Below are 22,292 nucleotides of genomic sequence, written 5' to 3' on the forward strand. Positions count from 1 at the left end.
TGATTCAATTTACTAAGCATTCATATTAGAGACAGTTTTTTTTTCAAATAGTAAACAATTAATTTACTTTAACTTCATTTTATATAATGTTCGTGACTGATCATAATTTCATTGACTTACTTATAAAAGTCCATACCTTCAAATGTACAGAGCAAAAGTTTACTATCTTTGTGAGATAAAGAACTTAACATTACACAAACCACCTCCATCCACAACTTTCCTGTACAAGCAAATTGATAACCTGTTTATATTAATAACAGTTATATACCAAAATAAATCTAAGGTTTGCTATATTCTACATTAACTATATTATAGGAACACAATGTCACATATATACTTATAACACATAAGATCACTTAAAATCAATTCATCCATTAAATATTTCTGCATTCACACTCATTAGACTAGGAACTGTGTCTATAACATTCCTACTCAGCTATTTCTTTATATCTGTGTTTAATGTTAGTGTGTTTCAGCCAAAAATAAATTTTTTTTTTTACAATAGTCCTCCCCTTCCTTTAGCCTTTTTCCTCTGACTGCTCTATCTAACAAAGTATTTCTAAGCTCTAATGCACTGCACAGGAATTATTCAAATGAGAAGTCTATCTTATGAGGGAGTTTACCATTGGCCTTTGATTTTAAATCTACTAATCACTTACCTGTACCATCATCCACATTCTCCACTTCCATCACCTCTGTATTGATCCGGCCACGAAAAAGGTACCGATGTCCATCTGTAGATGTCTTGCTATTCTTCAATCGTCTTATAAAAGAATGAAATCGCAAAATTATTATTACCCTACTTAATGCAAGACAATGTTGATGCAATATAATTTAACCAAATCTTGTAAAAGAGAGACTCAATGAAATCAAATGTTAGGCACTTGGTATTTTTTACTTGTGTTCTCCTATTCATAATAGCACTAGTGCATTATGAAATGTGACTTCCAGGTTTTTTTTAATAAACTAAAGCTCTAGGCTTAAGACAATATATAGGTGGTAGGGTAAAGCTCAATATAGGACATAAAGATACTTAATCACACGCTAACAGACACTAATAGTTGGTTGAAATTTCATTTGATTTCTTTCACCTCATTTTTCAGTAAATAGCTGGTAATTCCCATTTTTCTAATCCCTGGTAAAATTCAGTTAGTTTTTATGACCCCTCTGCAAATAAATTGACTCTGCTGGAGTTTCTTAAGCATTATCCAGCTAAAAATATTTTCCCTATATTGTTTTTATGATATAGCTAGAGGCCCAGTGCACAAAATTCATGCACGGGTAGGATTGCTAGGCCTGTGGTGATCAGGGCCAATCGGGGCCTTCTGGCTGCCACCAGGGCCTTCCTTCGTTCCTTGCTGCCCCCTGGTGGTCAGCGCACGTCATAGCAAGCGATCAAACTCCTGGTCTCCTGGTCGAACTCCCATGGGGACAATTTGCATATTAGACTTTTATATATATAGATAACTGTATAGTTGTTGAATAAGTCTCTTAATACATTTACAATCCTTCATAAATGTCATATTTATTTTCAAAATATTCCAAAACATTCCAAAATGTTGCATATAGTGGGTCCAGTACTGGTTTTTAATCTTTAAAAGTATGTAACACAAAGTAAGAAAATCCAGATTTACAGATGAACATTTAAAATAATGAATTAGGTCATTATGTATGTTCATAGTTCAATCACTGAACATTCACAACAGATTGCTTTAAAAACTGAGTCTTTTCCATTAAATTTAAAAGGAAAGATTGTAAGGAATGATTCAAGGGATTAAAGAATACCTAATCACTCAAGAGATTTCATTTGACCTGGACTATTCAAGTTGACTTACTGACACAAGTCTGCCTAACAATTTAGTACGCTGAAATAACTATTCATTTACTGTAAAATAAAGTTACAACTAGCAAAAGTTAAGCTATAACTATACCAACACCAGTGTTCTCTCTCCTCCTCTCCTTGGTAGGTACCTGCCATGGAGTGTAAGGGGTGAGTACAGGGAGGTGACACAAGGTATCTTCACAGTCCCTGACTTCCTTCTTTGGAAATAGTATATATCCCTACTTATCCGCCTCCACTGGTTTTCAACCTTCCTAATGCCTCGACCCTTTAATACAGTTCCTCATGTTGTGGTGACCCCCAACCATAAAATTATTTTCGTTGCTACTTCATAACTGTAAGTTTGCTACTGTTATGAATCGTAATGTAAATATCTGATATGCTATATGTGTTTTCTGATGGTCGCGACCCACAGGTTGAGAACCACTGGACCCTCATCAAAACAAATAGTCCTTCATCACTAATAAAGAAAACTAACTAAATTGATGAATTCATTTGAGTGACAATCTGTTGCCCCAAGGCCTTCAGGATCTTGCACTCTTACGTTCATTCTGAAAGCAACCTCTAAATGCCCTTCGTTAATAAGCCTAAATATATACTATAATTAGGAATTCAAGCCAAGTAGCTATGAAAGTTGGCATCACTGGAGGCCAAAGGTAAAGAATGCAGAGCCAAGTAATATGCAGGTAACTGCATATTCTCTCAGGTAGGAAATCGTACCCTGGTGTGTTGCAAAAAAGGGTTTCTTATAAGTTGATACATCATACTTAAAACCAATCATATTTTGAAAAGCTTAATATCCTTGATGACAGTTTTAGTCACAGGCATGGAATCTATCATGGGTCCTATTTTTCAAAGTATTAATTTCCTTTGTGATCCTGCTCTTAACCCTGTACAGGCTTTTTATATTCTCTTGACCTGCAGATGATAACAGTGAATATGAAATTCTAGTCAGTGTCTGATCAATACAGTAATACTTTGATCAAATAGATCTTTGGTCCCTTCAGAAAGTGGCTCTATTGAATTCTAAAGATTTTTAAAAAATCCATGGATTGAAAAATATTTTACTCTATATTGTAATGTTGAGTATTTGCATATCTTGAGTCTATGATTTTCTTCCTAATTATGTGTTTCAATGGCCACCAGGACGCATGTACAGGAATGTTCACAATAATAGAAAAACTGGAAAGAACTCAAGTCCATGAACAGGAGAATGAATAAACTATTAATTAAACTGTGTTATATTCAACCAATAAAATTTTATGCAGCAGTTAAGATGAATAAACTAAAGCTACACACAGATATATAGTTTAAAAAGTATATTCTATAAAACGTAAGTTGCAGGCAACTAAATACATGATAATACCATCTGATACACAAAGTTCATAAAAAGCCAAACTACTAGTAAGCAGTCATATTATAAGTATCAAATATTACATAACACATTCTTTTTCAATACTAGTTTCTTCTAAGATTAATAGTGTTAGAAATATGGACAGCTGGGATGCCTAATTAGCACTCTTGTTTTTAATGAATGTAATTCTAAAATTAAAATAAATTCATCAGGTCCCTGGTTCTTGCAATTACAACATTATGGAAGTTTGGAAAAGGTCCAGTTTACTCATACTTTCTGAAGGATCATTAGAGCTGAGACGGTACAAGGTAAAGGAAGTGAAGTATTCTAAAACGAAGGAAACAGATGGTGGATTCACATTACTATCATTCAGGAAGGGATGGACACACAGATTTATTTAGTGATTTCCATTTCTAATCACTATATATTCTGTCCATGCTACACATACATTCAGGATATTTGCTAAACCACAAGATCTTAATTTTATAAAGCCTGTCTTGTTGTTTAACTTATGTAAATATTAAGTTCATGAGACCATAAATAATATTATTACTGGTAAAGTCTTCATTTGCAAAAGCTTTCAACTTAAAGGCTGGCGCAAATATAAACTGTAATTTTAAAAAGATATCATTCTCAAGTGAATGCCTTTAATAACTGCGCCTACACAAATGTGTTAATTAACTCGATGGGGAAATGTTTTCATAACATATTATGTATATCAAATTATGTTATAAACTCTAATCTTACAATTTTATTTCTCAATTATACCTCAATAAAGCTGGAAAAAATAATTACACCTAAACAACTTGAGTCACATTACAATTTTTTAATGAGTTACACACAAGTAAAATTAACAGCTTACATCTTCGTAAAGCCTATTTCTATTAATCTCAATCTTTCTACCAAAGACAAAGAATTTAGAAGAGCATACTAGAAAAAATAACAGGTCCATTTTCACACTGGTAAAGGGCAAGTATTTAAAAGCTTATTGAGACAAAGATGACAACAATTTATCTTTTGGCTCTAATCCTAACCTGCTCCCTTTCATCAAGATGCATGGTATCACTTCATTTAACAAATGTTTCCTAGATACAGTTAAGAAAAGCACATAAAGGCTCGGGAAATTTCTCAATAAAGTGCATTTTACTACTTTGCTTAATCCACCTGCAAAAATTTCCCCCAAAAGTTCAAGAAAACATCCTACCAAACAAGTACCTTCTGAAGAAAAAAAAAAAATTGTATTGATGCTTTAAAACAAACAACAATTACATCAATAACGTTGATTGGGTTTCATTCAATCATTCATTCACTTGTTCAACAAATACTTCTCGAGTAGCTATTACATGGTAGGTCTGCTCCAGTCTCCGGGGAAATAGCAATGAAAATGCAGCAAGACCCTTGTTCTCATGGCCCTTGCAGTCTCATCTTGTAAAGGTGGCAGAAAATAAGCAAATAAATAATGGAGAAAACTTCAACGTGCATTTTCCAGATATTGACAGAGTGGCTGGGAGGCTGCCTTGGATGGGGTGGTCAGGGAAGATATTTCTGAGGACGTGATATTTAAATGAGATCTAAAAGACATGAAGAACCTGGCCACACAAACCTTGGAGGGAAGAGCAACTAGGAAGGAGAAACAGCCAGTGCACCATGGAAGAAATGGTATTCTCTATTTCCTCATGGGGATGTAACGTAAAGCATAGAGAATGTAGTCAATAATACTGCAATAACTACGTATGGTGCCAGCTGGGTTCTGGAAATATCAGGGAGAACACTTTGTAAAGTATATGATTGTCTAACCACTATGCTGTACACCTGAAACCAATACAAGATAATATGAAGTGTAAACCATAATTGAAAAATAATTAATTACATTTTTTAAAATTAAAATTAATTATTGATGTCCTCTCCTAAAACTGCTTCTCTCCAGTTTCCCCATCCATTTGTTTCCTTGATTCTAAAACAGGGGTGGGCAAACTTTTTGATTCGAGGGCCACAATGGGTTCTTAAACTGGACCGGAGGGCCGGAACAAAAGCATGGATGGAGTGTTTGTGTGAACTAATATAAATTCAAAGTAAACATCATTACATAAAAGGGTACAGTCTTTTTTTTTTTTTAGTTTTATTCATTTCAAACGGGCCGGATCCGGCCCGCGGGCCGTAGTTTGCCCATGGCTGTTCTAAAACCTAAGAGTTAGCCTTGGGTCCTATCTTTCCCTCATCCTCCCACATAAATCCATTAGAAAATCTTCTTGATTCTGCATTTATATCATTTTATGTTTTAAATATATTTGTATTGACTTTAGAGAGGAAGGGAGAGGAAGAGAAAAATAGAAACAGCAATGATGAGAGAGAATCTTTAACCAGCTGCCTCTGCACATCCCACAGGAGGGATGGAGCCTGCAACCTGACTGGGCATGTGCCCTGACTGGGAATCAAACTGTGACCTCCTAGTTCATAGGTTGACACTCAACTGAGCCACTTCAGCCAGGCTGATTCTGCATTTAAAACATACAAAAATCTTTCCACATCTTTTTATCTACCCTAGTCCATTCAGTCCACTAGCATCTCCTCCCTGGGTGATAGTGGCTGCCTCCTGACTGGTCCCATTTACTGCTCCACAATTTATGCTCCGTACTTTTTACAAAAATAAAGACATGAAAGTGTTTTAAGAAGGAAGAAGTGCTCAACTAAGCTAAACGCTGCTGAGAAAAACAAATGAAACCTTACAGAGCAGAAAAGTGATCACTTCCTTAGAGGTCAATGGCGACTGACATGAGCAGCTTGGTGGAGCAGAGTGGAACGCTTACCATCAAGCTTTCCATTTTTATAACTGTGAGTGTTGACAAAGTAAAGGGATGCCCACAGGACAGGTGGCTCAGGTATAATGAAGTAGAATATTGCTTCAGGTGAAGAATCTTCAGGCTTTCAGATCCAAATACTGAATGGATCATTCATATGAGTTTTGAACACAGCAAAATGGTGACCAAGAAAACACAAGAAAGTGGTACAAGAGCTAAAGCAATCACTGAATTCATGTGTGGCAAGGAGATATGAAGTGTTAAAAGTAAATAAACCAAGAAAGCTACTAGATAGGAAGGACTAATGGCATGAACTTCACATGTGCTGGAATTCTTAAAGGCAGAGGAGAAGAGGTTGGGAAGCAGCATTAGGAAACAAGGAAGACACACCTACCTGTCCTACAGGGTCTGAGGTAGGGGAGTTAGAAACAACAAAAATCTTTCCACTAGAAGGCTCCTGGGGAAGTAGTGTCATCCAATGGTAGTCACATTTCAGTTAGGTTTTATAAACATGTGAAGAGAACAGTCAGCATAGGCTGAGTATGTGGAAGTTTCTGTGACCATGAGATTGTGAGTCCCCAGGACCACAGAGGAGAAGGTTGAGCCTATGAGATGGATAACCAATTTCTGAAGTGTCACCTGTTGATCCTCTTACCTGTGTTTTCTTTTGCAATACACCAAGAGATTATCAAAAAGAAAAAACACCCGTTCTTGAATGTTTCCAGAAGAAATTTTCAGTAAGACTCCACACATCAGCATTTCAGTGCAGGTGTCAGTAATGTTGGACCCCTAAGTCAGGAAAAATGGAGATAATGTCTGATTACTTACTAGAAACTTTCATGTGTGATTCTTTTTCTCCTTAAAAGCATATTTGAAGATGCATTATATGGACAAGATTAAAGCTCAAACAGTACAAATATTTATACACTGAAGGTAGGTCTCCTTTCTTTACATCTCGTCCTGACCAGTCTGAGACGACACAACTACTGATAGGAATATCACTCCAATAAATTCAATAAAAAGGCAAAAAAAAAAAAAGAGATTCTGGGTATTTTTGCTATTTTATATATGTATGCATATTTAAGCCATCTATGATACTTGTTTCCTATGTTCTTTAAAAAGAAAATGTTTTCAAACCAGAACTAGAGATTATTAGAGAACATCAAATAGCAGGATAATGAAACAAATGCTAGGCTCTAAACAGAACCAGGTCAGAATCATTGTCATTAACCAAAAGAGCCAAGAGCCCAGAGGATCCTAAAATAGTAAGAAGTCGATAATCATTATATCTGCATTTAATTATCATTCAGCCCACTATGTGTCAGACAATGTCTTAGACGCTGGAGACCCAGAGCTTGAGACATGACCCACACTCCCAAGAAACACATGCACTAGTGGAAGAAACAGAAATGTGAACGCAATTATATACCATGTGATCATTGCAAAAATAGACCTTTAATAAAACGAGGGTTGGTGTGAGTGAACAGTGATGAATATCAGGGATGGCTGTGTGTGCTTATGATTATGTGTGTTTATAATTAATGATATGGTTCATTCCATGTTGTGGTTTTAGGTACAATCATTCTCCAGTAATTTTCTTCGTTGAATTTATGAAGCTCACTATTTAAATATCACCTTCCACTATAGTTGAGATCAGTCTGAATGGATGAACTTCGGTCGCAGACTAGGGCCCAGAACAGCCCATTTTGGCACCACTGCTCACCAACCACGTATCTTCTTGTGGCGTGTGTGTCACCCCACAAGATCCAGCAAGAAAATAACAACAATTCAGAATCTACTTTGTGAAGAAGCTGAATAATTTTTCATCTATAATTTGAAATATATAACCGGCTGCCAATTACTTATACAGTCAGGATACATGAAAAACTATTAAGTTTCATGCACCATTACAGAATTTAATGGGGACACGTGATAAATTTCATGAGCAGACACTTGTTAGGTGCCAAAGTATACTTTCAGAAACTGACAAGAGCCAGAAAAAGCAATTAGAAGCATGTGTCTTTATTTTTGGTTTCTTTTCTAATTTCCAAGCCTCTTCAAACATTAAAATCATAATTTATGAAAAACTGCAATAACAAAACAAATATCTTCTCAAAAGAAACAATAAAGTATAATATTGCTAACCCAATTTTGGACTCTTTTGAGAGGGTAAGTTTTTTTTTTTTTATGTTAACAAGTTCTCTCAATATAAGTTACATAAGGGTTCATTACGGATTCTTTGCAGCTATGAGATGGCAAAAATCAGTATAATAGGAAACCATTCACTGATTATCTGCCCATTTTCAGCTCTCCCTGCTTAACACCAGAGACTGTCTCATTCATCTTGCCAACTGAAGGTTGAGTATCAGCATCAGAAAAACACATACTGCCTGCAGAGAGGAATCATAATCTGAGGAAAGATGAGAGATGGAAGAGTGCTTGAAACCTTTTCCTTCATATACAATGTACTGCCAGACAAAGAGCTAAGAATGTGGGACCCATTCCCAGCAGAAGAAAAGAATATTGACCGGAAGGACAAGTAGATGGGTATTTCATCAGAGAACAGTTCTAATATCAAAGGAGTTTCTTGAGAAAATTAATGAAGCATTTGAATATTCTTTTAAAAAAATTTTTAAAACTACTATGAAAGTCAAATATGGAATGAAGCCTATCACATTGTTTTATTATACAATGTTGTCTTAAAATGTATGCACTCTCCCCCCCAAAAAAAGACTCAACATTTGAGTCACTCTTTTTGAGATTCAAATTGTTAACTGAAATTATAACCTAAATTCTGTTATATATTAGGTAAAACAAGCTAATAATATACATTTTCATTTTACCAAGATAATGTCCCAGTCAAACTTTCCCCCAATCCCACGTATTGTGAAATTTTGATCAATTTTTATGTGAATTTACTTTAAATGGTCTTTTTCCCACACCACTCACTTATCCTTCAATAACAAGGACTATCTATAAATCAATTCTACCTCAAGGCACAGAAGCTGTGTCTACCAAATCACCTTGTAAAAGGGACAGAAAGAAACAGGTCTCACCATAACCTTGGCAAGACTCAGTCATGAAATAACAAGAGAACATGACTTGAAGTCAATACACTGTCTGACACAAACTTCATCAAATGTAAGCAGCAAACTGGTTCCAAAAACAAGAGGTGATTTTAAAATGGTCTAGTAGCATCGTATGTCTCCTTGTAAAAAGGTAAGCAAGAGGTGTCAAGTTTCAATTGTTTCTTTTTACTTTCTAAGACACAATAATTATCTTGAATGTTATTTTTCCACCACCTTCATATATTAATAATTCACCCTCTACCTTTTATCGTGATTTTTCTTCTGATTTGAGAGATCAATCTATCAAGGACGTAAAGCTGAATTACTAAATGACATAATGTTAATTGATACTCCCTTGTCAATATCGGGCAGTATTGCTCCAAGGATTTCAGTTATAATTACAATACTATCAACCAACTAAAAAGCAGACTAAGACTAAGAATGGTCCTGTTCTACAAAATGAATCAATGACTCTAACTAAACAGTTAATCAGTTTCATTTCTAAGCACATTGGTCATTGCTCTACAATTACCTTTAGTAGAATATCTTGTGGAATGTTTGGAATGTTGGATAAGACATATTACTCAGACATAATAAATGATATTAATAATATTTTAACAATGTTATTTTTATTGTTTCTTCTGAGAATAAATTTGTTTTGTTATTGCATTTTTTCATACAGTATGATTTTAATGTTTGAAGAGACTTGGAAATTTAGAAAAGAAGCCAAAAAACAAATACATATGCTCCTAATTGCCTTTTCTGGCTCTTGTCAGTTTCTGAAAGTATACTTTGGCACTTTAAATATGAGCAATTAAAAAAACTACAGATCTTCTGTGACAGCAGTCACTACCTAACGCTGACTAAAACCAATTTTTATAATAGGCAAATTTATCTGAGAGATTTCACTGTAAAAAAAACACTTCATTTTCTGAATGGGGAAACAAGACCCTAGATAATTAAGTAACTTATTTGAAATAATAATCCTCCTAAAGTGGAACTAAGGGAAATTCATGGCATATCACACTCAGATCCCATTTGAGAGAACTTTAGTTTCTGGAACGAGAACGTCACCTTTAAGGTGGTCATAAAAGGTCTGCAAGAGGTCGCAGAAGGAGCTGTTTCTCAAGGATAGCTCATGACTCCTAACCTCAAAAATTCAAGAAACTATGTCCTGTAAAGGTCATGCCATCAGACATCTCTCCTTGATCTGCCCTAACCCCGCTAGAGCCACTCTAAAGTACCCAAAGCTGTCTGTAAACTCAGCAATAACCTGTTAGCAATGCAAAGAAAGCCCACTTCCTCCCAAGGCCAGAGTTCATCCTGGAAGATTGTGTCCCTTTGCCTTGTGACCTTTGGAGTCCTATCAGATAGCATTCCTCCTAACCTTCCCAGAAGGGACCAGGCAGAGTACAACAGCTTCTGAGATAAGGAATCCGGTTCTTATCACAAGTCATCAGACAACTGGCTGGGTCCAGCTCCAAGCTGCAGACCCTCCAAGTCCCCAAACTCCCGAATCACGATATAGCCATGTCTCATGTAATCATTTTCAAATCTCCTCAAGGAGAATTAGTGCTGCCACTCTTTTTGGAACCCAACATCCAGGAGACCTGCTGGAACTGGAGTCCTATCTGGACCTCCCCCCGCACCCTCCGCTCTTGTACTCGTGTTGTATACTAGGCAAGGCTGCCAAGGTCGAAGCACCCACCACTGTGGGTCACATATGACACAGTATGACCCCCATACTTTCCTCCGTGGAGTAACTGGCATGTACAGTACAAGAAATATCAGTACTTTAAAAATAATCAGTCATTTCTGCAGTAAGCCTGATTTTTAGGATCTATACAAGAAGGAAACAAAATTATTACAGATCCCATTTCCATAAAGCGTCGAACAGAGACTGTGAAGTTTTTGTTTTGGTAAAAGGCCTGGCAAACATCCCTAACAAATCCTGCAGTTTTTCTTCCAACATTTCAGTGACAACAGAAGAGCAAAAGCAAACTTTAGCGCATTTTTCTCATCCCAGCAGGACAACCGCTCCCCTAGAATAAGTATTATCATCATGAATCAACTGTAAAACACACAACCATTTTAATTGATTGGAATAAGTAGCATTCATGCTGAATGTGGGGTCACTCTGGACACCTGAAATGGAAGAATATAAATGAGGAGGAAGCTACATCAGATCCCAGTAAGCATTTTTAATTCATGGGAAGAATGGATAAATAGAATTCCCTGAGGTCAATGTTTGAGATTTCTTTGCAAGTCTAAGTGGCTGTAATTTTAGATCTAAATGGAAACCAACATACTGAACATAAGAAACAAATCAGTCAATTATAATGCCCTAAAGATGAAAGCAATCCACTTGGATGTGTGTGATACAATATTTGGTTAGAAACACTTTAAAATTGTTTTAGACTTTAAAAAACTATGGTGATTTGCTTACTTTATAACAATAAAAATTCATCCAAGTCCAAAACTCATGCTCATCTAAATTCAGGCAATTGAAAGAAAATTTTAGTTTATTCTTTATATAGCACTAAAGTAATATAGACTCCAATCCCATGAAGTAACTGGGATTCAAAGTCACTATAGCTGGAAACACATTACAGATTCTGAAAATCACTCTTCTTTTACTTTTTTATAATTAAAAAAATTCTTTATTTAATGAATCATGAACCCATACAATTTTTCATGTTGAATGGATCTTAAAAATCACGTCACAGGACTAGCCAGTGTGGCTCAGTTGGTTGAGTGCCATCCCATGCACCAAAAAGGTTTTAGGTTCTATTCCCAGTCAGGGCACATACCTAGATTGTGAATTCTATCCCTGGTCAGGGCACATATGGAAGGCAAACAATCAATGTTATTCTCTCTCTCCCTCTCCCTTCCTCTGCTCTAAAATCAATAAAAACATTTTTAAAAATCATATCACAGCTACTTCATTCATTTTAGAAATGAAAAAAATTAAAATTTAGAGAGATTAAATGGGTTCACAATTAAATTTATCACCTAATTTACAGTCTCAAAATAATATCACAGCACACATATGAAGCCTTAATCCCCTTCTGTACTCTCCCCAGGAGTCAGGCTGTATACTTACTGACCAAAGTTAAGACAGGGAAAAGGATAGCCATGATGCTTAAATACTGAAATATCAAAGCTTATAACCCACATAGTGTCAACTGGCTCTATCACAAAGTTTGAGGTTAAGCCAATCAACTGCCACTTTAAAAATATTTCAAAGTAAAAATGATGGCACTTTTCAGAAATGCTTACAGCCCCCTAGCATTACCTAGGAAAATGAGCAGCTACAGTTCCATCCAAAGCCAATCAATCCTACACATAGCATGAGAAATAGCAAAACTACGTTAAGCTCCATTGTTGAGAACAGTGAATGTACCTCCCAGCCTTCAATGTGAGACTGCCATTCCTCCAACACTTCTAACTTCTCCATCTGTCTCTTGGCCTCGTTGATGTTGGAACAGACAGCTTTCATGGCTTGGAGAGCTTCCATCACTGCTGCGTAGTCACTGTGTTTCCTTGGAGTCCGCTTCAGCAACTCCTGTTTATACACAGAAAACAAATCGCCCTTTGATCTTCAGCTTTCTGGTACAGCAGGTTCAGGCTGACCAGGAAATGAAAACTACAAAGATCATGAGAACCACTTTCAGAAGTGACGTTACCACCTCCACTAAGATTAAGATAAAAAACAAAAGGTTGAATCGATGAAGAAGTGGTACCCTGATAACGCATTTTGCAGTTACTTTTATGTTCCCCTGAAAATTGTTTTTAAAAACTAAATTAGATCTCTCTTTTCAAATTGTCAAATATCTCACCTGCAGAATGCAATTCTTTATAAGTCTGACTTTTGCTCCAACAGAAGTACACTTTCATATGTGAATTTCACTTTCCTAGAGTCTTTAACAGAATAGTAAATGAATATGCCCCATAATTTCAAAAATAATCTAAGTGCCTTATTTCCTAATAATTTTGAAGACATTATAAAAGCATGCCATAAATAAAACAAGACTTTTAAAAAGTGTCTTATACTCTAAGAAAATAAATAATTTCAAATTTCCACAATACCCCATCATTAAAAAACAATTTATGCTGTTTTCATCAATAACTCAAGATCATGCTCTGCTATGAATAAACTGCCATATGCCCTCAATAGCTTTATTTTTCTTTTGGTTTTTGGAGAGGGATTTTTGGCTTTTTATTCTTTTTCCATTCAAGATAGCAAAACTAGAATGCTCTCTAATCTTTTAAATATATTAAAAGGTCTTGTTAGTTGTTTAGAAGCAAAAATTAAACATTTTCACCCACTGTCTAGACAGTTGTGACCACATTGCTTTTCAATTAGTCATTTGTTTCCTTACTACAGTTGCCATCATCATGTAACTAACACAATTACAGAAATCCTGAGGCAAATCTTTGTTAAGAATTTTCTTAATTCTTAACATACAGTGGGAAAATATGAAGTTGCTATATTCTCTTGAAGTCTGTTTTGTGTGTTTTTTGTGTGTGTGTGTTGTTTTTTTACCAATTTGCCATAAACTTTGACCTTGCAACATTACATCATTTCCAACACAAGGTTTAAAAAGTTATGCTGAATTACAAATACATATAAGAGATATGCAACGCTCTCAAGCAATTCTGAAGGGTAGAAATATTTGTAAATCACGCGAAGGAGTCAAGTCAGTCTGCAGGACATGAGATGTGAGACCTGATGGAAGTGTCCCCACTGGCTATTTGCAGAGTCAAGACAGGAATTTAGATCACGTGAAATAGTGACTAGTAACAGTCTTTTCTCAGTTACCTGCTGTGAGTCCAATCATTTCAAGTTCCACAAATAAGATCAACATATGTTTTCTTTAACACACAGCCTAACCCCCTAACATTTTTCTCTGAATAATCAAAGCCATCCAAAATCAAAGAGACCACCAGCACAATTTTTCAGCTGATAGGACCAGAAAGAAAAAATATCAACACCAAAGTATCTACTTACTATGCAAGTAAGTACTTTTTTCATGTTTGTGAAGATAATCTTCCAAAAATGGGAAAAGATGTTATCTCTCCACTGCTTAAAGGTGCTGTGCTATAACCGCTTTTTTCCTACATAAGGAATCATCCGTGATCCTATCTTTTGAAAGGCTAGCTCAAGCACTGGAGGTCATCCTTATCCAGAAGTGAGTGATTTAGAACTACTTGCCATGCTGCACTTCTCTTAATATCACTCTGCCTTCTGACTCTTAAAACAAACAAATCCCTGGGATTCCAAAACCTAGGCCAGGAATAACTGCAGTGATGAGTACAGACGCAAATCTGAGTCACCGGCTCGGAAGTCTGAAGGGACGCTCCCAAAGACAGGCGTCACATCTACACCAATCCTCCCCACCCTCTTGACTGTGCCAACGCTCTGCAGAACTGGAGATCCCTGCATTCGCTCCTCTCTATGGCTTACCCAAGCATCTTTACTTGTGTTTTCAGTGAGGAGAGATGCTTTTTGAAGAAATTTTACACCAAAACCCAATTTATGCCAAAAGTTATAGTAAAAGGTATATTTTTAGTTCAAATGTATAACACTTATTTCTCGAAAAGTAAATCAATAAGAATACCAGTTAATATGTCCATTGCATTTTAGAGTATTTTTAAATTTGGATACCAAGTATTAATTAATATTAAATAAATAAATATATAATTAAATAAATCAGAATCAAATATATATGAATAATAATGGGGTGACATTTACGGTATATATACTATGCTAAATGGTTTATTTAAAATAGCCCAAATAACTATTAAGTAATAATTTATAAATGCATATATATGTCAATATACACAGATACATACATACATACATGTACATGTACACATTCTTGTAGGTATATGCTATAATTTTGTCATCATTATTCTGATTCACAAGTGAAAACCCAAGGCTTTAAGAGATGACATTATGTGCTCAGTCATACAGCTATAAGCAGAATACTTAGGACTTGAACTCAGAACTCATGTGCTCAACCACCACCCCAAACTGCCTATCCTGATGCTAACAGTTCCCCAAACCACCTTTTCCGGAATTACTATTCTAATCTATTCATAGGCCTTTGCAGAACAAGCAGTAATTCATACTTTACAACAGGTTTTTCATAAAGAAAAAATTTTGGTCATTATAATGAGACAATGTCCCTATGACCATTATTGAAGCATTTCCTATCTGGCAGAGGCAGTGTTTTCAGGACACTGTCCTTCTATGTCCATCATTTACTGTCCCACGTGACCCACTCCATTCCCTGTAATAATGATTTAAAACCCGGCTCTGAAATTATGTAACGCTGACCTTCACTTTGCTAGCACCAATGTTATAGAGTAAATCAAAGGATTCACCAACACAGAACTTACTTAACATAAAAAAGATAAAGTGCTATATAAACTGGACATAATGTACTTAATGGGATCTATCTTGAAAGTAATGCATTTACTCTAAATGAAACTCAAACAATTGTTTTCTACAAAGAGCACTTCTTTGTTTCTTTTCTTAAAAGATTTGTTTCCTGCTCCATATGTAAATTAGTGACAAATTAGTTATCCCCCCCGCCCAATGACTATAATATGCCCTTTCTTTAGAATATCAGACTATTTAAAAGAAAAAATGTTAAAAAATAATAAGCAAAATATGCAGGTACAAGGAAAATGCTATGATAAAGTAAACACATAAAATACCTTCAAAATGAGAGGGTACTTGCATATTCTCTGTATTGGAGTTACTAGATATCCTTCCAGGGGGACATCTGTGTTCTTCCGTCCTGAAAGCAGCATGCAGTTCTGGGGTGGAAATAGGCATAATTAATTACATTTCTAAAACCTGTAGCTATAAAACTCACTTCTATCATGAAATTTTCTGCTGAAAAATGGTGAAAGCATGTCTCTATATAGCTCCTCTGAGAAGATCACATTCAGTCACAAATAACATTCACAGGAATGAAAAATACCTTTGCCTTTCATATTAGTTACAGTAGCCAATATGTGTTTTGGATCTATGTCTTGAAAATTAATTCACATATATTCTCCTGAGTATTATCTGAGAAAACAGAACCAGAGATGGAGGAATGAATAAATGAGTGGATGGATGGATGGTAAATAGGTGAATAGATGGAATAAATGAATGGAATGGTTGGAATGGGTGGGTGGGTTGATGGATGGATGGACTGATGGATGGGTAAACAACAGACAGATACATGGATGTATCCTCTTTATAAAGAGTAGTAGTGTTGTTTTGTAGAACAAGGTTCCATGTATACTCTACCACTGACTAATGATGCAATTGGATTGAGATACAGGACTCTATTTTTTCCTCACAGCACTAGGAATAGCCAGACTATCATTATTTGGGGGCCAGTTTCCAAAGCCCCAATTCCCACATTACAACACAAAAAGGGCCAGATGACACGTGCACATGTACAACAGGACAAGAGACCCGAGTTTAGGAAATATAACTCTTTTATAAAAGCAGCATGGATGTCTAACCATTGCAGAGGAGGAAGACAATATATCTCTCAGGCTGTTCATGATGCAAATATTATTTAAAAGATAGGCAGAACAGCCCGGCTGGCGCATGGCTCAGCGGTTGAAGCATCATTCCATGCAACAAAAGATTATGAGTTCAATTCCTGGTCAGGGCACATACCTAGGTTCACTCCCCTGTCGGGGAGCATACAGGATGACTGACAGATCTGAGGGGAAGGTGTGGGGATACTGAGAGGAATTAGCCAAAGAATATATATGCATACATGCATAGCCCATGGACACAGACAACAATGTTGTGAAGGGGGGGGTGCAGGAGGAGGGCTAGGTGGAGGAGGGGAAAATGGGGGACATACGTAATAGTGTCAACAACAACAAAAGAAACACAAGAGACCCGCGGTGAATTGCCTCCCAAGACAAACTTCTAAATAAACAATGGATCAAAAAACAAAACAAAACAAAGGAAACTAGACATTTAAAAAAACTGAATGAAATTAAAAACACATGTCAAAATTCATGGAATGCAACCAAAGCCTTATACTAGTAGAAGGCAAAACTCACAGCTTTAAACACCTATATTACAAAAGAAAAATAAGTCTTAAAGACTCTCAACAAACTATGGACATAATGGAAATTCCTCAACCTGATAAAGAACGTCTACCAATAAAAAACTACAGGTAACATCATGCTTAATGATGAAAAACTGAATGATTTCCCCCAAAGATAAAAAACAAGGCGGAAGTGTCCATTCTTACTACTTCTATGCAACACTGCACTGGTTCTGGCCAATGCAAAAGGCAAGGGGAAAAGAAAAAAAGACATCACATTGAAGAGGAAGAAGTGAAATTCCATTATCTTATGTGTGAAAGATCCTCCAAAATCTTCTAGAACTAATATATGCATTTAAATCACAGGATACAACACAAGAATATACAAAAGTCAATTAAATTTCTAGATACTAGTACTAGCACTGAACAATCCAAAAGTTAAATTAAGACAATCCCAATCACAACATCAAAAATAATAATATACTTAGGAATAAATTTAACAAAATAAGCATGAGACCTGAACACAGATGCCTTAAATATGACAACAAAAGCATGGGCATAATGAAAAGAAATTTAATGAACTGGACTTCAACAAAATTTAAGATATTTGATTCTCAAAAGAGAATTTTTTATAATGAACAGACAAACCACAGTGGGAGGAAATATTTGCAAATTATATGACTGATATAGGAACTGTATCCAAAATAAGATTATAGCTCAATATAAAATAAACATAGCAATTTAAATATAGCAAAAGATCTGAATGAGCATTTCACTAAAGAGCATATATGAATGGCTAATAAACACGTGAAATCATGCTTAATATAACCGGTCATTCGAGAAATACAAATAAAAATCACCTAGCATGGTGATACCATGTGTTGGCAAAGAAACTGCAAGCCTCAAACTGCCATATCCACAGCCACACTGGTAGTTTCTTAATAAGTTAAACATAAATGTACTATGACCCAGCAATTCTACTCTTAGTATATACCCAAGAGAATGAAAATATATGTCCACAGAAAAAGTTGTACATAAATGTTAAGTTCATAAAAGCATTATGTACGATAGCCCAAACTAAACATCTCCTGACTTTTCTACATTAACAAATGTCTCTCTGAAATGGCCTTTCATATGTGGTATCTTTAAGGCCCATCATTATTATAGCCACTTGTTGACCCAATGTTCATAACTGGCCATGGATAAGCAAAAATGGTATATCCATTCAATAGGATCACGAATAATGTCATTCAGCAATAAATATGAGTGGAATATAGATACATACTACAACAAGGATGAACCTCAAAAACATTTTCCTCAGTAAAAGAAGCCAGGCATAAAAAAGTTTACATGGTGTGATTTCATTTATAGAAAACCTGCAGAAAAGGCAAATCCATCGAGACAGAAAGCAAATCAGTGATTACCTGGAGCTGATGACGGGAGTGAAGATGGGCTATAAACAGGTATGAGGGGCTTTGGGGGTAACGACAATGCTCTAAACCCAGATCGTGGGTTTAGTCCAGATCGTGGGTTTAGTCTGCTAAATATCACTGAAATCTACACTTGCAGCATATTTCTCACTGGCAATTAAACTGGCCGACTAACTGCCAAAATACGCATTTATTTGTGTTACCCTAAAGAAATTAAATGCGCATTTTTGCTCTATGAAAACTGAAGAAGGAAAGTATGTAGAAGAAAGATCAGTTTTTAAATTTCTTTTCTACCACACCCATCGTTTGTTTCCGTTCTGTTACTTCCCTACTTACAGCTCTCTTAGCAGAAGCAAAGGAAACCCCAGGAAGTGAGGGATACAAAAGCAAAGTTGAACTTGTATAAATGCCTTCTCTCCCTGGGAACCTGTGGGTTTCACAAGCAATTCAGAATCAACCAGGAGAGGGCATTCTCAGTGTGTCCCCACATACTAGCCTCTCCCAACTCTCACCTCCGGCATTTATGAAAGGACTCTAGCCTCCTAGACTGGCTATGGCCGTGGCCGGCAAACCGTGGCTCGCGAGCCACATGCGGCTCTTTGGCTCCTTGAGTGTGGCCACGAAGTTTTAATCGCACTGTATGTGCGCGCCCACACGTGGTATTTGGTGAAAGAGCCACACGCAAGGGGCCGCAGTTTGCCGACCACTGGGCTATGGTAAAAGAGCTGTAACAGGAACAGTTTCTGCATCGCACCTATGCTATTCCTCAGCGCTTGGTGGGCCTGCCAACGAAGAGCAGCATATGGTAACACCTAAATATGTACTTACCAAAAGAAATGTCCGGATTGTTCTAATTTTGTTAAGTTCCAGAAGCAATTTTTGTGCCTTCTCATGGTTACTACAATATTCATCATAAATACGAAACTTGTCTTTCTGTGAAATCAAGGAAGAATGAGTTAGTCATTTTATTAGCCATTTTGAAATAGTAACCTGTATGATGTTTACGAGCAAACTTTATAAAGTGTTTATTATGCGTTAAAAACTATACCCACGTGTATGTATAAATACATTTCATTTCTTTCTTTTCCCTGACCTATGAAGAATAGCTTTGGAAAGGAGCTAGACATATTAATTACGGTCCAATAGGGTGCATGCAAAAACAGGTAAATGAACCAAGTGCTAGGAACTTACAGAGAAGGAAGTCCCTAGCTTTGCTGAGAGGATTCATATACAGCTTTAAAAGGGAAGTAACATTAAAGCAAGGTCCAGAGAGATGAGTCCATGCTTCCCAGGCAGGGAGAGGAAAGAAAGCATTGTGGGTAGAGGGAAAACATACACCAGATTACCCAGGGCTCTAGACACACAGCGCCCTGCCTTTCACATTCTCCGAGCTGGGCCGTGTGTTTAAGAGGAACACTGGCTAACAGGAGAAATGCAGCAGTAAGTGAGTAAGGTCAGGAAGCCACTGCATATGGAAGATTATTTCAGAAAGATATGTTTAGTATAAAAAAATAAGAAAATGGTAACTATAGTTAAGTTGTCATATTGCAAAGAATTTACAATTTTATGTAGCTCCAAAACACAAAACTAGAACCGCTAGGTGGAAATTGCAAGGGAGTGATGGGCAGTGATTGGCAGATTCTGGATTAACACAAAGATTATCTAACAATTGAAGCTGTCACTAAAAGTGATCAAGTAAAAACAAACAACCTTCACTGATACTAGAGACAGGACACTTACAAAAGGAGGAGGAACTTCGCCATCATGGTCTCTAAGCTTTCCTCCATCTGTAAGATTTTATCTAATTGGCTATGATCAGCATCTCTCAAAGCAGCACCAACCAAAGAGGAAGACAGAAAATGCATCATCCCATGCACCAAAAGCCAGTTCGATTCCCAGTCAGGCACATGCCTGGGTTCTGAGCCCAATGCCCTGGTGGGGGATGTGCGGGAGACAGCTGATTGATGATTCGCTCTCACATCAATATTTCTCTCTCTCTCTCTCTCTCTCTCTCTCTCTCTCTCAAAGTCAATAAAAATATTCTTAAATATAAAAAAAAGAAGTGTGTCCCCTGAAATTGTAAAGACATACAATTAGAAAGAAACATGAAGTGCTATTTTATATGGCCAGTAGGAAATGTATTGAATTACTTATTTCAAGAGATGGTTCATGTATCCTTATTATATTTAAGATCGTCTTTCTTGAAATATTAATATTTATTGCATGTAATGTTAGTATATTTAAAATCATTTTTCTTGAAATAAAAGAATTAAAATTAAAAAAAGAGAGAGAGTTGGTTATGAACCAGAATAAAACAAACTTCAGAAATAGTTCAGCTGAATGCATGGATGACAGGCTGATTGTGTGTTACAGAGGAAATAAGCGTCAGGGTGGAAGACTCCCAGGTACAGCCCTGAACTGAGACAGCAGCCCCTCCAGCTGGCAGAAGACTAGGATTCTCTCAGGAAAGGGAAGCGGCTGGGTTAAGTGGACACAAACATGCCTGGCTTCCAGCCGTTCGTCTTCCTCCACCCAAGGAGATTCTCCCATTAATAAAATCTAATCTAATAAAAGAGAAACATGGTAATTAGCGTACGACCGCTACCCTTTTCATTGGCTAATCAGAGCGATATGCAAATTAACTGCCAACTAAGATGGCGGTTAATTTGCATATGTAGGCACAATGCAGGGAGGCGAAAGGGAAAGCAGGAAGAAGCCCCCTGCCACTGACAGTGATCGGAAACCCAGGGGGGAGCTAAGAGCCGGGGGGCAGGGCAAAGGCGGCCCTGGGGGCCGCCTTTGCCCTGCCCCCCAGCCATGATCGGAGAATCGGGCGCCTTTGCCACCCTGGCCAGTGATAGCGGGAAGTAGGGGTGGAGCCAGCAATGGGAGCTGGGCACGGGCGAAGCTGGCAGTCCTGGGAGCTAGGGGTCCCTTGCCCGGGCCTAAAGCAGAGCCCGCGAGATCGCGGGGCCGCTGCAGCTGTGGGTCCCCGCTGCCCAGGCCAGATGCCTCAGCCAGAGGCGTCCGGCCTGGGCAGGGGCAGAGCGGGAGATCGCAGGGAGCTGGGGGTCCCCTGCCCAGGCCTGACACCTCTGCCGGAGGCCTCAGGCCTGGGCAAGGGGCCGATCCGGTGATCAGCTATCAGAGGGTGATGAGGGTCAACTCCTCTGGCAGAGGCATCAGGCCTGGGTGGGGGGCGAAGCCAGTGATTGGGGGATATGAGGGTCCCCTTGCCCAGGCCTGAAGCCTGGGCCAGAGGCGTCAGGCTTGGGCAGGGGGTGGAGCAAGCGATCAGAGGGAGATGGGGGTCCCCTGCCCAGGCATGATTCCTGGGCCAGAGGCATCAGGCCTGGACGGGGGTCAGAGCCAGTGATCGGGGGGAGATGGGGGCCCCCTGTCCAAGCCTGACACCTCTGGCGGAGGCGTCAGGCCTGGGCAAGGGGCCGATCAGGCGATCGGAGGGTGATGGGGGTCAACGCCTCTGGCCGAGGCATCAGGCCTGGGTGAGGGCAGAGCCGGTGATCGGGGGGAAAGGGGGGCCCCCTGCCCAGGCCTGAATCTTGGGCCAGAGGCATCAGGCCTGGGCCAGGGGCGGAGCCAGCAATCGGAGGGGTCTGGGGGTCCCCTGCCCAGGCCTGACGCCTGAGCCAGAGGCATCAGGCCTGGGCGGGGGGCAGAACCAGTGATCGGGGGGAAATGAGGGTCCTCTGGCAGAGGCGTCAGG

The 22,292-nt window shown here is 37.9% G+C and overlaps 1 protein-coding gene across 2 annotated transcripts in view; it reads right to left on the bottom strand.

Annotated features, from left to right (window-relative positions):
* Positions 1–22,292, bottom strand: part of PREX2 (phosphatidylinositol-3,4,5-trisphosphate dependent Rac exchange factor 2) — a 226,555-nt gene that overhangs the window by 145,684 nt on the left and 58,579 nt on the right. For both annotated transcript variants that reach the window (XM_070391971.1, XM_070391970.1), the window contains exons 4-8: positions 19,394–19,498; positions 15,787–15,888; positions 12,464–12,625; positions 6,648–6,781; positions 660–763 (exon numbers count right to left, since the gene is read on the bottom strand). In XM_070391971.1, the coding sequence (XP_070248072.1) occupies positions 660–763; positions 6,648–6,781; positions 12,464–12,625; positions 15,787–15,888; positions 19,394–19,498 (607 nt within the window). The remainder of the gene's footprint in view (positions 1–659; positions 764–6,647; positions 6,782–12,463; positions 12,626–15,786; positions 15,889–19,393; positions 19,499–22,292) is intronic.

Source organism: Myotis yumanensis, unplaced genomic scaffold (assembly GCF_028538775.1).
Source record: "Myotis yumanensis isolate MYYU_CA2020_CCGP unplaced genomic scaffold, mMyoYum1.0.hap1 SCAF_15, whole genome shotgun sequence".
NCBI lineage: Eukaryota > Metazoa > Chordata > Mammalia > Chiroptera > Vespertilionidae > Myotis > Myotis yumanensis.